The 16,559-nt window shown below is 38.5% G+C and overlaps 1 protein-coding gene across 5 annotated transcripts in view; it reads right to left on the reverse strand.

The window, feature by feature from the left end:
- LOC139745040 (mitogen-activated protein kinase kinase kinase kinase 4-like) overlaps positions 1–16,559 on the reverse strand; it is a 132,570-nt gene that overhangs the window by 101,022 nt on the left and 14,989 nt on the right. For all 5 annotated transcript variants that reach the window (XM_071655457.1, XM_071655456.1, XM_071655454.1 and 2 more), the window contains exon 3: positions 489–545. In XM_071655457.1, coding sequence (XP_071511558.1) covers positions 489–545 — 57 coding nt within the window. The remainder of the gene's footprint in view (positions 1–488; positions 546–16,559) is intronic.

Consider the following 16,559-nt stretch of genomic DNA (forward strand, 5'->3'; position numbering starts at 1 on the left):
AACTGCAGAAGTCTTTCTGTCTCATCAACATGTTTACGCACAATTTCAACAGCATTACAAGATGGTGCTCCTGAATGAGATGATCAACTACGACAGGAGAAAGTTCCTGAGTGATCATTTGATCTATGACTACCATTTTGCACACATCCAATTTCAAATAAATAGTCAAACCTGTCTAAAGTGGCCACCTAAGGGAAACGACAAAAAGTGGCCACTATAGACAGGTGGCCACTATACAGGTTGGAGGCCATTTTGAATATCAACACTTGCATTGTATTATAAAAGTGAGACTGATTACTAGTCTTGCACTGCAAATAATTCCAGAATCAAGTGTGACACACAAAAAAGATAAAATAAAAAATAATAAATAAACAAATAGATAAATAATGAATAAACAAATAGATCAATAAATAAATACATAAACTAATAAATAAATAAATAACCACACAAATAAATAAATAAAGGAAGGATGGTGGGGGGAAACTCACCTCTGTGACATCCATGACCTTGATGGCTGCCAGCTGACCTGTCTTGACATGGCGACCCTGTAAAGTATGGGAGAAGATCGAGACAAAAGACAGGACATTATGAATACCAACAGGGCTCAAACTGATGAGTTACACCCTTCACACAATCTCTATATTCTTTCAAGCCCCTGTGTACTGTACTTGCAAAGCTATTGGTCATTTGATCATGATCTCATGATCTACATATTGTGGACACCCAGAGGTGGAGCATTGTGGAGAGTCCAGTATGAAGGTCAATGTTATTGTGAGGATTGATTGACAGCATTATATAATACACCTTCATTGGCGATGACAGTACGTGACAGGACATTAGTGTTAATTGGCACAGAGGGGGACAAATGGTTGGAGTCAATGACCTATCATGCTATTAAAATGCACAAAGCAAAACCTGTGTCTGTAGTCACCTATTCAGTTCTTCTTTATCCCCACTGCTCACACTTGATACATAAAATTTGGAAGCTGTATAAGGGATGGTATAGTATTGGTCGAGGTGAGGATTCAGCTTTTAACTTTCTTGCAAGAAACTTTGAAACCACTCTATGAAATGTTAAAGAGCATACAATTCTAACAGGAATTCAAAGTTCATTTGATGAAAATCAGTTTTGAAATGGCTGAGATATCCAAAAACAAAGTCAAACAAAGCAATCCAAATAAAAGGTGGGTCCCACCTTTTATTAGGATCGCTTTGTTTTGGATATATCTCAGCCATTTCAAAACCAATTTTCATCAAATAAACTCTGAATTCCTCTTAGAATTCTATGCCTTTCATATTTCATAAGAGGTTTCTCCTTATCTTTAAAATCCCCATTAAAAAAAAAGTTGGAAACCTGAAACCCCATCTCAACCGAAACTGTATCATCCCTTTAAAGGCACAATTTAATAGTAAACTCTGCAATAAGTGTAACTATGTACTGCATACCACTTCAGACAATTTACAGATATTTCAAGTCATTGACATCCTAACACTGAACAGCCCATAGCTGCTCTTTCAATGTAGGCTTTACATGTGTGTAGATGCAGTGTGCTGAAAAAAAAAAAAGTCGAGAAGAAAGAAGTGCAGAAGAGTGTTGAGGACTGCAGCTTCAAGAGGTTGGCATTGTAAGAAATCACAACATTGAGAGTCAAGGCTAATACTCCCATAATGTGGTTTCCAAACCAATCCCAGGAAAAAAGAAATAAGACAGACACACGGATTTGGAAGCGTTCACATAATTTCAGGGAGATCGTGATAGCAGGATTTCTCCCAGGTCTCACTGGGCATTCTCTGGCAAGGTCAGACGGCCTTCTGCGAGACAGTTGGCACCTAGTCAACGCTGCATTTCGTCATCAGTCACCTAGCCAGAATGTCTGGCTTCAAACACGAAAGGTGCTGGGGGAACCCTATTTAATACCCAAACAAAAACTGCAAAAAAACAAACAAACCTAGAGTTCGACAAACACTTAAGGGCGGACGTCCACTTGGGCGCGGACAGGCTCCGGAAGGGTTGCGGAAGCAAATTTTATTATTTCGGCATCCTGTCCGCGACAGACGCGGAATAACTTTGTGAATCGGCTTGTCCTGGGACATTCCTAGGACTGTCCGCGGACTGTCCGCGGACTGTCCGCGGACTGACTGCGGACATTCCTAGGAATCACTCCGGAAGAGCGCGAAATACCTCGGAATATGCTAATCGTAGCCGGCCAGCGCGGAAACATCTAGGATTACACCAGGAATGAACGCGGACAATCAGGATGCCTTCCGGACAACACAAGTTAGGCATGCGGACAAACTGCGGACAATACCAGGAAAATGGAAAGGTATAAATTTGGCGCTGACTTTGACTTTTCCTCATTTGACTGCTAGCCGTCATTGATGCTCCTTGTTGTGTTTCCGCAGTAGCGGCTGATATTATATTAAGATTGGTCAATATTATTTGATAATAGAATGTGACCACCGATAGTCGAAGAATAGGATTGTCTGCATGTCGGCTGATGACTCATTTTTTTTTTTGATTTGTCTCATCTGGGAGAACAATTTTTTCTCTGCCTACAGTCACATGGATAATATTCGCAAACTTTTTGAACCATATATATTTATGTATATCATATATATTATATGTATATGTAATCATGTTGATGAGGTAGTCCACGTTTGGGCAAGATAAAAAGATAAGTAACAAAACTGCAACAAAGTTCATGCTGTATTCACCAACGGTTTATTTCTTCACAAGAAATAAACCGTTGGTGAATACAGCATGAACTTTGTTGCAGTTTTGTTACTTATATATATATATTCTTTATTCCCTTTTTTTTAGACCTGTGCTTTATCCATCGTGAAGTATATACATGTTTTGTCTGATACTTCTGTATAGAGCATGCCAAAATGATCCTAATCATTAAATTTGTGTTTCTTTCTCTGATTTTTACCCTTGTGCATCTCTAACCCTCTCTTATTTCGATCACTTTTGAACATTTTTAAGTCCGAGAATTTTTTTTTTTCATGCTTAGGGCTTACTAGCCTATTGTCAGTGAAGTGTAAAAATGGGGAAATATTTTTAACCTACTTTAATTTACTTTTTTTTTTGGGGGGGGGGTTCAACTGGGCTGTCAAATTGGACAATCGAGTTTATTTGCAACTAAAACAAAAAGAGAAGAAAAATTATTAGGTAATAACAACTACGAAAATCATTCAGGTAAAGAATATTTCTGAAATGATTTGTGATGCTTAATGTGCACTTAAATATATACACTCCGCAAAAACAAAAGAAAGACAGAAATTTAACACTTTTTCGAGTTCATGATTTATTGCTTTTTCTCTCATTTCACTTGAATTTTGAAGTGACAGAAAATTCTTCATTTTCCTCCATCATCTTTAGCTTTCATTGTTATTTTGGGCTTCAAAAATATTACATTGTAATGAGACCACAGGTATATCTTTGCAATTGAATTCATGCTTTTTAGTGTGATGAATTTGTCTTTTGTTCTAATATGTTGTATCATTAGAAAGCATTTACGTATGAATAACAACTTGTTCATGTTTATATAATACATTAACATTTAGCCAAAAATTCTATGCTTTCTTTTTCTGAGTGCACTTCCACCTACTTTTGTGATTTTCAGCTGGGCTGTCACATGGGACAACATAGTTCGTTTGCAAATAAAATACGAAAACCACATAAAGGAAAATGTACTATAGTAAGTAATAGGAACCAGGAAAGTCACTCAGATGAAAAATAATTTCTGAAAAGATCAAATCAAAACAAACTTACTAGGAAATTAGGGGGCTGATTTCACTTCTTTCTGGTTGCTTTTGGCACAGTCTCTACTACCTTCTTCTTTGCCTTCTGGGACCGGAAATTCTTTAGATATACCTGTTCTTCATCACCAGACGAAAGGTGTGCCTGTGATGGAGATATTTGCATGGGGGCCTCGCCTCCCTTCTTGCTCATTTTGCGTTTCATTGGCATGACGGTCGCGGAAAGTGTCGACATTTTCGTGTCTCGATCACAAAATTTCCGCATAGGTTCCGGACACTTGCATATATAGATCTGCATCGGCTCCGCGCTGTCCTAAAACATTCCTGGTGTCTTCCGCTTTCATTCGGGAAGCTTCCCCATACCGCGGGATTCTTTCCGGAGCGTGTGCGGAAGGAGCGGAAGGGTTCCGGACAAGCGGGACATCCTCAGGACATCGTCAGGACAAGTCGCCGAAGGTGTCAGGAAGTTCATTTCCGCGTCCAAATTTTGGTCTCGATCAAAATTTGGACGCGGAAATTTTTCTCTCTCCAGAAGGTGCGGAAACGCCCGGACATGTTTAGGACAGTGAGCGGACACGTTCAGGAACGTGCGGACAGGTTCCCGAAGGAGTGCGGAATACCAAATTTGCATTCCGGGGCTTGTCCGCGTCTTGTCCGCGCCCTAGTGGACGCCTGGTCTAACGGGGAAATCCACAACAACTGAATTGTATTGCAATAAAACAGCAGAAATACAAGTGCGTCAACTGATGTTGGGTCTCACTATTAAAAGCCTCAATACATCATCTACGTTAGCATTATGAGTGCACACGTCTGATGTCTTGAGATATAAGGCCCGTTCACACACAACGGAAATCGAAATTACAATCGCGATCCAAATTTCGATTTTTTTTTTTGACCGTTCATACACAGGGAAAAATCGCACTTCACAGCAAGGAAAGAACTATCAGTGGCCAAATTGCGCATGCGCGAAACTTGCATGACCGAAGACTGACCCCGCAGTCCCAATAGAGTTTCGCGCGTGCGCGATTCAAAGAGACTCGATTTTGTAAACAAACAAAATAATCGCGATTATTCTGAAAAATCGCACTAATAGTGCGAGTTGGATCGCGATAAGGATCGCGGTAATTAGTGAGATTTTTCTGTCCACACACGGAAAAATTTCGAAATTTTGATCGCGATAAGAAAATCTATTTTTGAATCGCACTTTTTCCCTTGTGTGTGAACGGGCCTATTACCATGCAATGTAGCATAGGTACAGAAATCCCTGCAATTTGCCTGATTCAAAGCCAAAGGCATGCAGTAAGTGACTTTTTACTGACCAAATTGCTTTCGTGTGTCCAATACAAAAGTCTGCGTGTCCAGTACGAATTTGATGTGTCCAGTAAATCAGTTTCATGCATCTGCTAAATTGGTTCCATGCACACAGTAATTTTTCTTTGCTCAAACTGATGATACTGGCCAGTATTTGTATCCATGCTATCAGTCGAACAAACGATGCAAAGATGCTAAGGTCCGCACAATCATCCATAACTATAGTGCACACACTCAAACTTTCTATAAAACAGGTCCATACAATCATGTACAAAACAAATGCACACACTCGAACGCTCAAACCTATGCATTACTAATCTCTGTGTAACTGAGAGATAGGTTTTACACCACCTCTGGCATTTTGTATCTTAACTTTCGTGATTGGCATTTATGTTTCCATTTCACATTACCTTTGGTGACTTCATATTCATATATGAATCCTTTATTCTACTACATGGTCTAAACAAAAAAGTGCAAGATGGCATCTATGCAGATCTGATATCTAATACTGCAAGTGTGACAGAGTATATTGTTGGTTCGTTGGGACGTGAATTGTTATCAAATGATATTAATTGCATAGCATGCACATGAAGCTGGCTTAAGCTTGGAATGTAATCAAATGTAATGATGAGATTATCATTTACCACGGTTTGATATTGCGCCTCGCTCTCATGCCCCTTTCGTTTCTGCTCATGTCCACTGACTACCCATGACATCATGCACATATATAGGGTCAATTGCTCCCTGACTAATGGTGCTTCATATAATGCTTTTGTTGTTTGTGGTTAGTACATTACATTGTATTCAACAAGGTTTCTTTGTCATTGACTTTCATAAACAAGTGCTTATATCAGGATGTATCACTAAATACATAATAGGCCTATATAATAGCTTACAGGTCAATCTATTGAGAACAGTAAGATCATGTATATAGAGAGGTCATATGTATCAGATGGTATCCTAGCTATTTATGCACAAAATATGCAGATTGTAATGAACATCATGGCTCAGCACTAACATTTTTCTCAAGTGGCTTATTTGGGACTTTAAAATCTTTAAGTCTGAAATTTTGGTGATCCCCTTCCCCCCCCCCCAAAAAAAAAAAAAAATGTATGTACATGGAATAAAAGACACCATAACAATCCATTTTGGATCTTGGTTGCCCAATCGGGCCACCAGAATATTACCTTTGTGGAAATTTGGTGGCCTGACATCAATGTTAAGTGGCCCCAGACCATCAGGGCACCACTAATACTGAGTCCTGAATATATATCATGTTCACATTAACTTCTTCATCTCCAGGCCAAAGGGTAAAAAAGCATTACAAGTATTTTGTGGGATTTCAGTCACTATCATCTCATGTGAACAGACCCCTTGGGACTTCATGTCGATTGCTTTAGCACAAAGCTCCATTGTTTGCACTCACAACAACACCAACCCCTACGTGGAGAATTGATCGTCCTGGGGTTAACGAAGGCGAGAGCGGCAGGGTTTGCACCCTCAAAAAATATGGCGGTTTCAATTTAACTCTTTTTCTCGAGACGCGTTGACGAACGGGGATTTGTCGCCTCCCCTTCAGATTCTGCACTTCAACCCTTAAATTGGCTCAAAAGTCTTTCAACATCTGTTCCACAAACTGGGCTGAATGCGGCATTACCATCATTGCTTGCCTTGGATCCACTTCGTGTACCGGGTCTAGCTTTCCTGTTAGTCACTAACTATGCCTGGTCTGGGTCGTCCAGTGTAGCTCTCATTATTAATCATCAAGTGGTGGCTGTTGGAATACAAGCCTCATGGACACTTCAAACTGATGACACAAGGGCCCGAAGGTGGTACAAATGAAACTATGGTTTAAACCATGGACAAAAACCATGGAGCGCCAAGTGTCGCACAGAATATTTCGTTACAAAATTGGTCATTTCGTTGACAAAAAGCCTGTTTCGTTAACGAAATTATCATTTCGTGGAGGAAATGTTCATTTAGTTACAAAATGTTGTCTTTTTGTTACAAAATAATCATTTCATTGACGAAATGACTGATTTCGTAACGAAATATTCCATGCGACACTTGGCGCTCCATGGTTTTTGTCCATGGTTTAAACCATGGTTTTATTTGTACCACCTTCGTGAATTCGGGCCAAGGAGTGAATTGTATTAATCTCTTGTTTGCTTGTTCTGTAATTCACTGGTGCTACTGTATCATCAGCAACACTGAATCATAAATCTTTTTATCTTGTTCACAGAAATATTCAAGCAGATATTACTGTAAAACAACGAATATTTGTGTGCATTTTAATTTCGCAAATTTCGTGAGAGCCAAGATTTGCGAAATTAAAATGCATGCGAAGGCTCTTGTCTACACTACAGCGCATTGAATGCCAGAGGCATTTCACGAAAATTTAATGCCGTGAAAAAGGCCTTCGGCTTCAATTCTCAAAAATTTCATGCCACTAAAATAATATGTTTTACAGTATCATCTTATAAGCCATTACTAAATTGGCACAAACCCTTTGAAATTTCCTGCCTATCTGAAATTGGAGAAAGATGAGATGAAACTGCTAAGAGTCATTAAATTTACACACAACATTTAAAAAATGTTTATTTTGGGGAGAAACAGGAACTCATATTCTTAAAATATGTTGCCAATTTAAGTCTTAGTTATAAATAAGTCTTTTCGTAATTAGCTCATGTGCATGTTGTTATAAATGACCTTTCTCTTTTCTCAGTTGGTTAGCCGCTTCACTGTTTTCAAAGTAACATTATGCGTAAGCTTGCCCTGACTTACAATTTAAGGCATTTGTGTTATAAGCAATGAATGAACTTGCGTTTAGATCAGGTGATAAGGCCAAAAAAAAAAAATTGTTGCATTGGCGTAACATGAGATTTTCAAATAGGGTCGGTCGGGCGGATTTTTTTTTTTTTTTTTTTTTTTTTTTTGCTACCTGCATTTTACGTGTAAAACTCGTGCTCAGCTCAGTAAACAGTTTCAACTGCTGCACCTAATGTGCTGTGTTCATCTATTCTACAAATCATTTATGAGGCCGATATTACTGGAATTATACCCCTTCACAGAATTTAAAGATGTTGAAATCCCTATCCTGAATGTTTTCACTTCATATTTCACTATTTTGACTTAGATAAGATAGATGCAAATTGACCCATATGTACGATCTTTCCATCGCACACGGCGATCTCTATTGCAGTCCCACATATACAGATTCGTGTAAGTTCTCCACACAAGAAACCTATGGCAAAACTGTGCACAATACATCGCAGTCTGAATGCTACGTATACACTGAATAAATCTTGTTAGAGTACGTGTCCGTATTGGAAACAGATGACGTACTGATCACGGAAGGCTTTGATGCGAGGCGCTAGATCTCTCCCTCGTACATCCGATATACTGTTCCGATATCCCCAGAGCCGTTTCCACTTCCGGGTTTGTGCGATCGCGATCGCAATCAACAAGATATTTGATATCGATAGCAAAAAAAAATAATAAAAAAACATGGGGTCGGCGGAATTTTTAGGGTCGGGCGGGTTACGCCAATGCAACAATTTTTTTTTTTTGGCCTAAGAATGGTCCATCAATTGACACTTTGGGAAGCATCCATTCAATCGTTTTGCAATGAATGCATTGATTTATGTGTGTGTGTGTGTGTGTGTGTGTGTGTGTGTGTGTGTGTGTGTGTGTGTGTGTGTGTGTGTGTGTGTTTACATTGCCAAATTACTAGGCTTGTAGTCAGGTGGATGTGCTGGTATGCACCACTTCGAAGGATCACATGAATAAACATTATATCACAGATGCTTATCTCAGTGAATTTAGGAACCAACATGCCTGTTAGCACAAATGAGCTTTTCCTGCTCATGCGCAAATTGGAACTACGAATTAGCTTATTTCGCAATAAAGAGGCTTTTGAAATTCTGCATACAAAAGAAACAATCATGTATATAAACAACAATGGGTTCAAATGAAAGAAAATGTTCTATTCTACACTCTGATGCAGTATAGCAATAATAGGTAACACTTCTCATATAGAGACACAGCGCCAAACCACAAAAATGTGGTTTCAAAGATCCGATGGGATCTGATAAAAGAAAGATCTCTCAATAACTCAAAGCAAACAGACAAAATTCCCAGAATATTTGCACTGTGAGTTCACACCAGGCAAAACCTCTGTGGATGCATCCTTGGCTTCTTGCATTACAGGTAATTTGTTAATAAAAATGTTAAAACGTTGAATGATAGGCTACCGATCTATTTCCTCGATTCACCATGTGTCTCCTTGGGAATTCCTAACAGGGTGTACCATTGATGTAGAGGAATTGTGTCTGGAAAACTAGGTCACCATAAATAAAACATTACTAAATCCAGCAATTCATGTTGCAATGACAAAAGTATGTGGGTCACATAGAGGATCTTTTTGTAAGAATATGGCCATGTTTTAAGAGGATAAATAAAGCAGCATATGTGTACGCATCACTTTGTATTGTTGTGCCTGCCAAACGGCATTGGCCAGAATCTACAACACAGATCTGTAAAACCCAATGGTGTTGTAAGTATGTGCCATCTCTCTCTTAATCTCTATGCAAATATGGACAAATCACACACACATGTACACTCGCTCGCGCACACACACACACACACAATCTGATATTGTGTTCGACCACACATCACATAGCTATGCACGGAGATGGGCACGGCACATTCAACAGTTGTACCCCCGCCAAACTGAAATGCAAATATTATTCGTGAATTCGGTGGCCTTCGATTCATACCGCGTGACATGTTTTCCTCCTTTCATTTCCATATTGATTCAGTCTGGATTCACTGAATTCGAGGCGAGGATTCACTGAATTCGAGGCGATGATTCACCCAGCATGGCGGATAGTCTCGCCTCCAGACTCTGTCATAAATTACCACACCTGTGAGTGCCGTGCACATTGAATACCGCACATGTGACTACACATGGAATATGATGCATCTGACTGCCTTGATACCATAGGCCCTACTACTTGTACCTGTGCCATGCAGTAAATGTACACATAGTACAATCTCATTCAGGCCCTTTAGGGCAGGCACATAGAGGTACATATGTATACTGTAAGTGTAACATACATCTTCATTCTACAAAATAACCCATGTAAACATACAGTGATAGCTAACAAACTGGGTACCATGTTACATGCAACATGATCTGGATTCCAGAAAAATCGCAGAACACACACAGGCATACAATGTAATTGCATTTGACTAAATCCCCCCCCCCCCCCCCCCAGTGAATTTTCACAATTTCTTGTAACTTCCCTAATCATTATCCAATTCTGATAAAGTTTCACTGACTGTTCACGAAAATCTGTAAAATTCGTTCTTTTCAGAACAGCTTTAAACATGTCTCAAATTGCCCTTTAAACCACTTACCGCTAACAGCACCTCGGTATGTTATATGTTTAATAAATTTACAGGATATCAGAACCAAGGGGTTAACTCTCCAAGGTCCAGCTATTCATGCACTATACTTCCCACTAGGTTTGCGACAGTTTACATATTGCTGCATCATTGCAACTCAAAATTCAACTGTCTTTTTCTTACATATAAAGGCTTTTGTTTAAGTTAAAATCATTTCCGCAGTATGTTTTGTTCCTTCACACAGCTGAAAGTTGAATTAACTTAAACTCACAATGGTACAGCCTAATATTTTTTCTTGCAACAGCCATCATGAGTGACTTGCCTTCTTCAATAGTGAGAACTGACAGGCTCAATAGATTCTTACTACATTGTACAATACAGCATATTTCCTCTGCTCACAATTTTTCCCTCTCACTTCCCCTGAACACATCCGGAGATTGCAAATGGTACTTTGCGCTTTTCTTAAGAGCGGCGTAATGATGATCGTGATGATGCGTAATGTCATCTTCAGTTCTGGGCTCATCTCCGCGGATACCCAGTCGCCCGGATACCCTACCCCCAGCGACCTTTCAGAGGGTCTCCAGCGGCCGCATCCTTCTGTTCATTAGCATGTTCCACTGCACTCTTCGAGATGAACGAGGCTGACATGAATACGAGACAGAAGTATGCTGCTCGGCGTCCGCATGGCCACAAAATAGCTTGCAGCAGCCTATCACGAGGGGCTGTTCACACTACCATTATGAGTGGAAAGGTTAATTGTATTTGGTGTGATCTCTTTTGGCAATTTTCCAAAATTAATCTTATTTTGTCTCATATCTCGCCTAGAACGTCCATTTCTTGAACATAAATCAACTGAAATCAAAGTCAAATGCCGCCAAAAGCCCTCTTCCAAACTCCCAACCTTGATCCCACACTGTATATCTTGTGTTGTGTACTGTATGAACAGAGCTAGAAGCCATTTGACACTTGGTAATCAAGAAGGATATGGGCCTATCTATACTATACAGTTTTGCATATGTATGGCTTGCAAGAAGGGACTGTTCACACTGCATGATTGATTCTAAATTTAAAAACCAATTTTATGCGTTTGTGAAGATCAGTTTATTGTCAATTGGCAAATGGTGCTTAATTTCCTTTGTTCACAGTTTTATAAAATATATGTATGTCTCATCATAATGTCATTTTTCTCGAAGTGACCCTTTGTTCAGCATAAACTAAAATGGTGAACCACTGTTATTCAAACTTGATTTTAAAGGCATAATTTACCATTTGCAGATGAAACAAAAACCCAGCATTAGTGCTTTTAAATAGTTCTAAAATGTGAGTTAGGGATAGAAACAACCCCTGTAAAAATTTGAATGGATAAAATTGATGTTAAGTATTGTTAAATAATTATTTCTAAATTGTAGAAAACAAAATGTGAACAATAGTTATAATAAAAATGTTTCAAGACTAAACCGTTTAGTTACGTTTTATTGAGAAAAATACAGATATCTCCTTAATATTTCACGCTTTATCGCGAAAATTTTATATGATAATTGATAGGATGTTCTGTGGCACAATAGACCTACACAATGCATAAAATGTCATATCTTGAAAAATTTTTAAATCACTGTTCCCAAAGGTAAACAGGACCTTTAAGGACCTGGTGGGTGGGAGAAGACATGAGTGGCCTGAATAAATTGATCTTTACTCTACCCAATGTTTTAAAATATATTATCACTACCCTAAACCCTATCTTACTCTACAATCTAAGTAGGCCTACAGTATTGGCAGTACCATTGTACTCACCAGTGGATACAATTACTCAAAATTTATGACAAACTTGGCAGTCTTAAGGGTTGTCCATCTACACTTGCGCATAAAACATACACACATAATAAGCTGTACATGCAAGCATACACTGTACACACATGTACACTGTATACACACATACATACATACATACATGTATACATACATACATACATATGTACATGCATAGGTTTTTATCATTACAGTAGTATCACTTTTATTTAGTAATAATCACAATTCCAGCATAGTTACAGGACTGCAATGACTAGGATTGCAAAGCCCATTGAATGCCATGAAGATACATCATCACTCATAATTTTTTCCAATACTCTACTCAAATCAATTCATACAGGAATTTGTCAGTTCGGCGAGTACGTGTCTACAGAAATGATCTAGTCAATTATCGCAAAAGTGCTTATTGTACCGTGCCAACTTCATGAAATGTAGACATGCCTCTTTAAATTCACTGGTTTTGGTTTTGGTTTCATGATCAAGTCCTTGACTAATCACATGGGCAGTTGAAGGACAGTGTGGCAACACTTGGAGTTGCTGTTTGAAGTTCATTGTTTGAATTTTGTGGGGGGGGGGGGGGAGAACAAATTTACACAAAGAACTACAAGGTGTACAAATAGTTGAAATGATTTTGAGATCATTATCACACCTTTAAAGTGCAGGCATTCAATGAGCCATAGAAAAATTTGCACATCTTTTGCTCACCCTGTTCAGTTTATTGCAGGTAGGCCTATATTACACAAACAGCTCAAACAGGAAATAACCGACAGGGCGACAGAATGCATACAGTGGGTTAGATAGCAGCAGGGGATGGGAAACAAAATGAATGATAAAAACAAAAACAAAGACATGCCACTAGAAAATGTTGTAAAGGTCACGCGTCAGCGGCCATAGTTAGAATAAAACAAACACTGATGTGCCACTACAAACTTTACAAGATAAAAAGACATCAAGTCTTGCAGAATACTGTTAAGGTACATCTGTACCATTCACTAGGATGTCTTCCCTGCCAAAGCAACCACACCAAGACATCGTGTAGGCCCTATGCACTAGAACCTCCCCAAGGCATGCTAGACTTCATTCTATTTCTTTATCTCTCTCCACGTACATATCTAAACATACTCAGTACACTGCATCTCAACACATAAAAACACACAAACAGCAACACATACAGCATACACGTACGCACAGGCAAGCTTATCCACTGGAAAGGACACTACACATTACTTTGATCTACAGCAGGCCATCAATTCGAATACAGCCATGCCAGACTGGTTCTTTACAGCTAAACTAATATTTCTTTTCCTTTCATTTCATTAAAATACTAACAAGGGTATAACATGGCACTCATCAACAATATGCCAATTGTTAGCACATCAATTAATAATGGATTATCCACTGCATGTACTGGTCATGAACAAAGCAAGAAATGAGAAGAGAAAGATACTAATAAACAAAGACCAAACAGATATTGTGTGGGAAAGTTTCCTTGATGCTCCAGAGAAGCCATATTAATGTCCTTCCGATACTCGAAGAAATCCTTTCTCTTCCGTTCCTTACAATACAAAGACTCATTCGATACACTCTGAACAGATGCGTCTCACATATCATTTACAAGGCCTACCAACCAATTACGAACTCAACGAGCTACAAAAGAGCCCAGAGCTACGTGTAGATCATTAAAAACAAAACAAAACTGTAGCATCTACAGTGTAATGTAAACACAAGAGAAAAAAAAGATTTTGAACAAGTTTCATGTTTCGTGCATTTCTGAATGAGAAATCAAAGAGATACAACTTGATAATGTTTAATGCAGGGTGTAATCCACACATCAGCTTACAATACTTTACAAAACATACTGTAGTAAAGACTGTGAGAGGATAATCTTTGTTTTGCCATCTCAGATAAGAAAGTATCCCTGGAATTTGTGTAGATGTCAATACTTTCATTACAGTGATGCAATGACAGAAAACAGGATATGATATCAACAACAACAAAATCTCAAATATTTCAAGAGTTATGAAAATTTGCACATTGATAATCCAGCAAACATTGTGTCATGCAAGAATCTTGGCTTTGATGTGGCTCGCGGCGGTAGATTTGCCTTGTTTCACACAAAGAATATCACTTGATTTACCATTTTCTCAACTGAAACTTTTTCATCATGATTCTAACAGAGATGCTTGGAGGACTTCATCATAAGAACCTTAAGCAGACAAAAATATCAATGACCAGTGGTATCAAATTCTTGATGAACATTCACGAAAATTTGTGGTATCTAATGAACCCAAGAAATAAGAAATTTTACGTTGTATAGAATTTGTATGCTGGGGAGTCTTTAACAACATCTGAGGGGTTTTTGTTTGTTTGTTTGTTTGTTTTTTCATCTTGACTTGTCCATATGCTGCTGCTGTGCCTAGTAACTGATCAACACTCAGACAGTAAAAGTATACTCCTCCCGAAGTATCAAAATGGCTGCTCCTCTGTACAATTTCTTTCACTTTAAAGGAATACTCTCCCTTGAAGACTACAGTAAAACACAATATTTTCGCAGCATGAAATTTTCGCGAATTGGAGTCAACAGCCTTTTGTGCAGCATGAAATTTTCCCTTGTTGTCTCTAACATTCCATGCATATAGTGTAAACAAGAACTTTCGCGTGCATTTTGATTTCGCAAATCTTGGCTCTTGCGAAATTCGCGAAATTAAAATGCATGCGAACATTCCTCATTTTACAGTACTTATCATTTGCAGATGAAAAAAAGAACCCAGCTTTAGCACTTCAAAATAGTTCTAAAATGTGAGTTAGGGATAGATATAACCAACATAAAAATGTTAATCAATATAATCAGTGTTAAGTATTGTTAAATATACAAAATGTGAACAATAGTTGTACTAAAATCATTTCCACAATTCCCAGAATAAACCATTTGCAATTATGATTTATTGAGAAACTTAGTGATATCTCCTTGTATTTGCAGCTCTATTGCCAAATTTGGCAGGATGTTTTGTGATACAACTGAACTATATGCATCAAATGTGACGATTCAATTTTTTTTTAAAATCACTACTCCCAGTGGTAAACAGTGGCTTTATAACATAATCTGGAATAACACCTTTTTCCTTGTGTAACATATCCCAGCGGCCCTTCGTTAATCAAACAGGCGCATGAACAAGCACACTGGGGATGAGGTTGACTTATCCCTGGACAAAGAAGCTGGTATTCTTATCACTTCTCAGGTTACAAACAGGATGGCTGTTGAGAGCTGTGTCCATGGGCAATGTGCAGCAGAAAGGGTCGGGATTGCATACCAGTCTCCAGCCATCTGATACCATTTTGGATCATCCATCATACAATGTATTTCCACAAACACACGCACAGAGGCATTTGCCAAAAACGCACCTGATACATCAATGTCACACACATCTCTATCAGTTACGCACACAACACACGCACGCAAACGTTCATACACACACACACACACACACATACACATTGTGATCTGCAAAAATAAAAGCATTTATAATGCACGTTCCAACAGTCTCTTAGTTGCTTGACAGTGCACTGTAACTAAAACATGTAAGATCCCAAAAGTGTGTGCTATAAAGATGAATTACTAACCCAATCTAATACATTTAAAACATGTATAGTAAGCAATGAAGTGCATTGTATTTGCAATGGCGTGCATATGGGCACCATTCTAGGAAGCAAACCGCTGGGCTCACCATGTACAGTATATTACATGATCGTATGGAGTGATTTCTGCCTCCCTTTCATTTTCTCCATTCTTTTTATTGGGGGGGGGGGGATACAGAATTCCCTCTATACGGTCACATACAATATAATACACTGGGCAAAAAATCCAGCAGTTTGCTTTGTAAAATGGCGCTAATACGCATACCACTGCTAATCACATTAGAATTTTGCCTAAAGCGCTTGTTTTTATCTTTGATTGTAATATCTCGCTGAGAGTGAATCACAGTGTTAAAGACGAAAGTTGAAAGCCGGGTTATACACAAAATTTTGAAATTTAAATGCAATTGTGTCCCAATCTCAAAGATATTATCTGACAGATCATTATTTTGAAGTTATTCAGGGAGGAAAAATACTGTTTAATATTTCTGAAGCAGAAGAATTTAATTTTCATTAGTTTGCTCGGTCTTTTCTTTTTCAGACGATTAACGGAAAATTGTGAGGCGATGACAATATCCGCTCACTCATTTGCATGTTCATGTCAACTGCTCAAAAACTTTTTTCCAATAATCAGCAAA

Source organism: Diadema antillarum, unplaced genomic scaffold, assembly GCF_040938485.1.
Source record: "Diadema antillarum isolate AM-2024a unplaced genomic scaffold, OU_Dant_1.0 seq00001231_RagTag, whole genome shotgun sequence".
Classification (NCBI taxonomy): Eukaryota; Metazoa; Echinodermata; class Echinoidea; order Diadematoida; family Diadematidae; genus Diadema; species Diadema antillarum.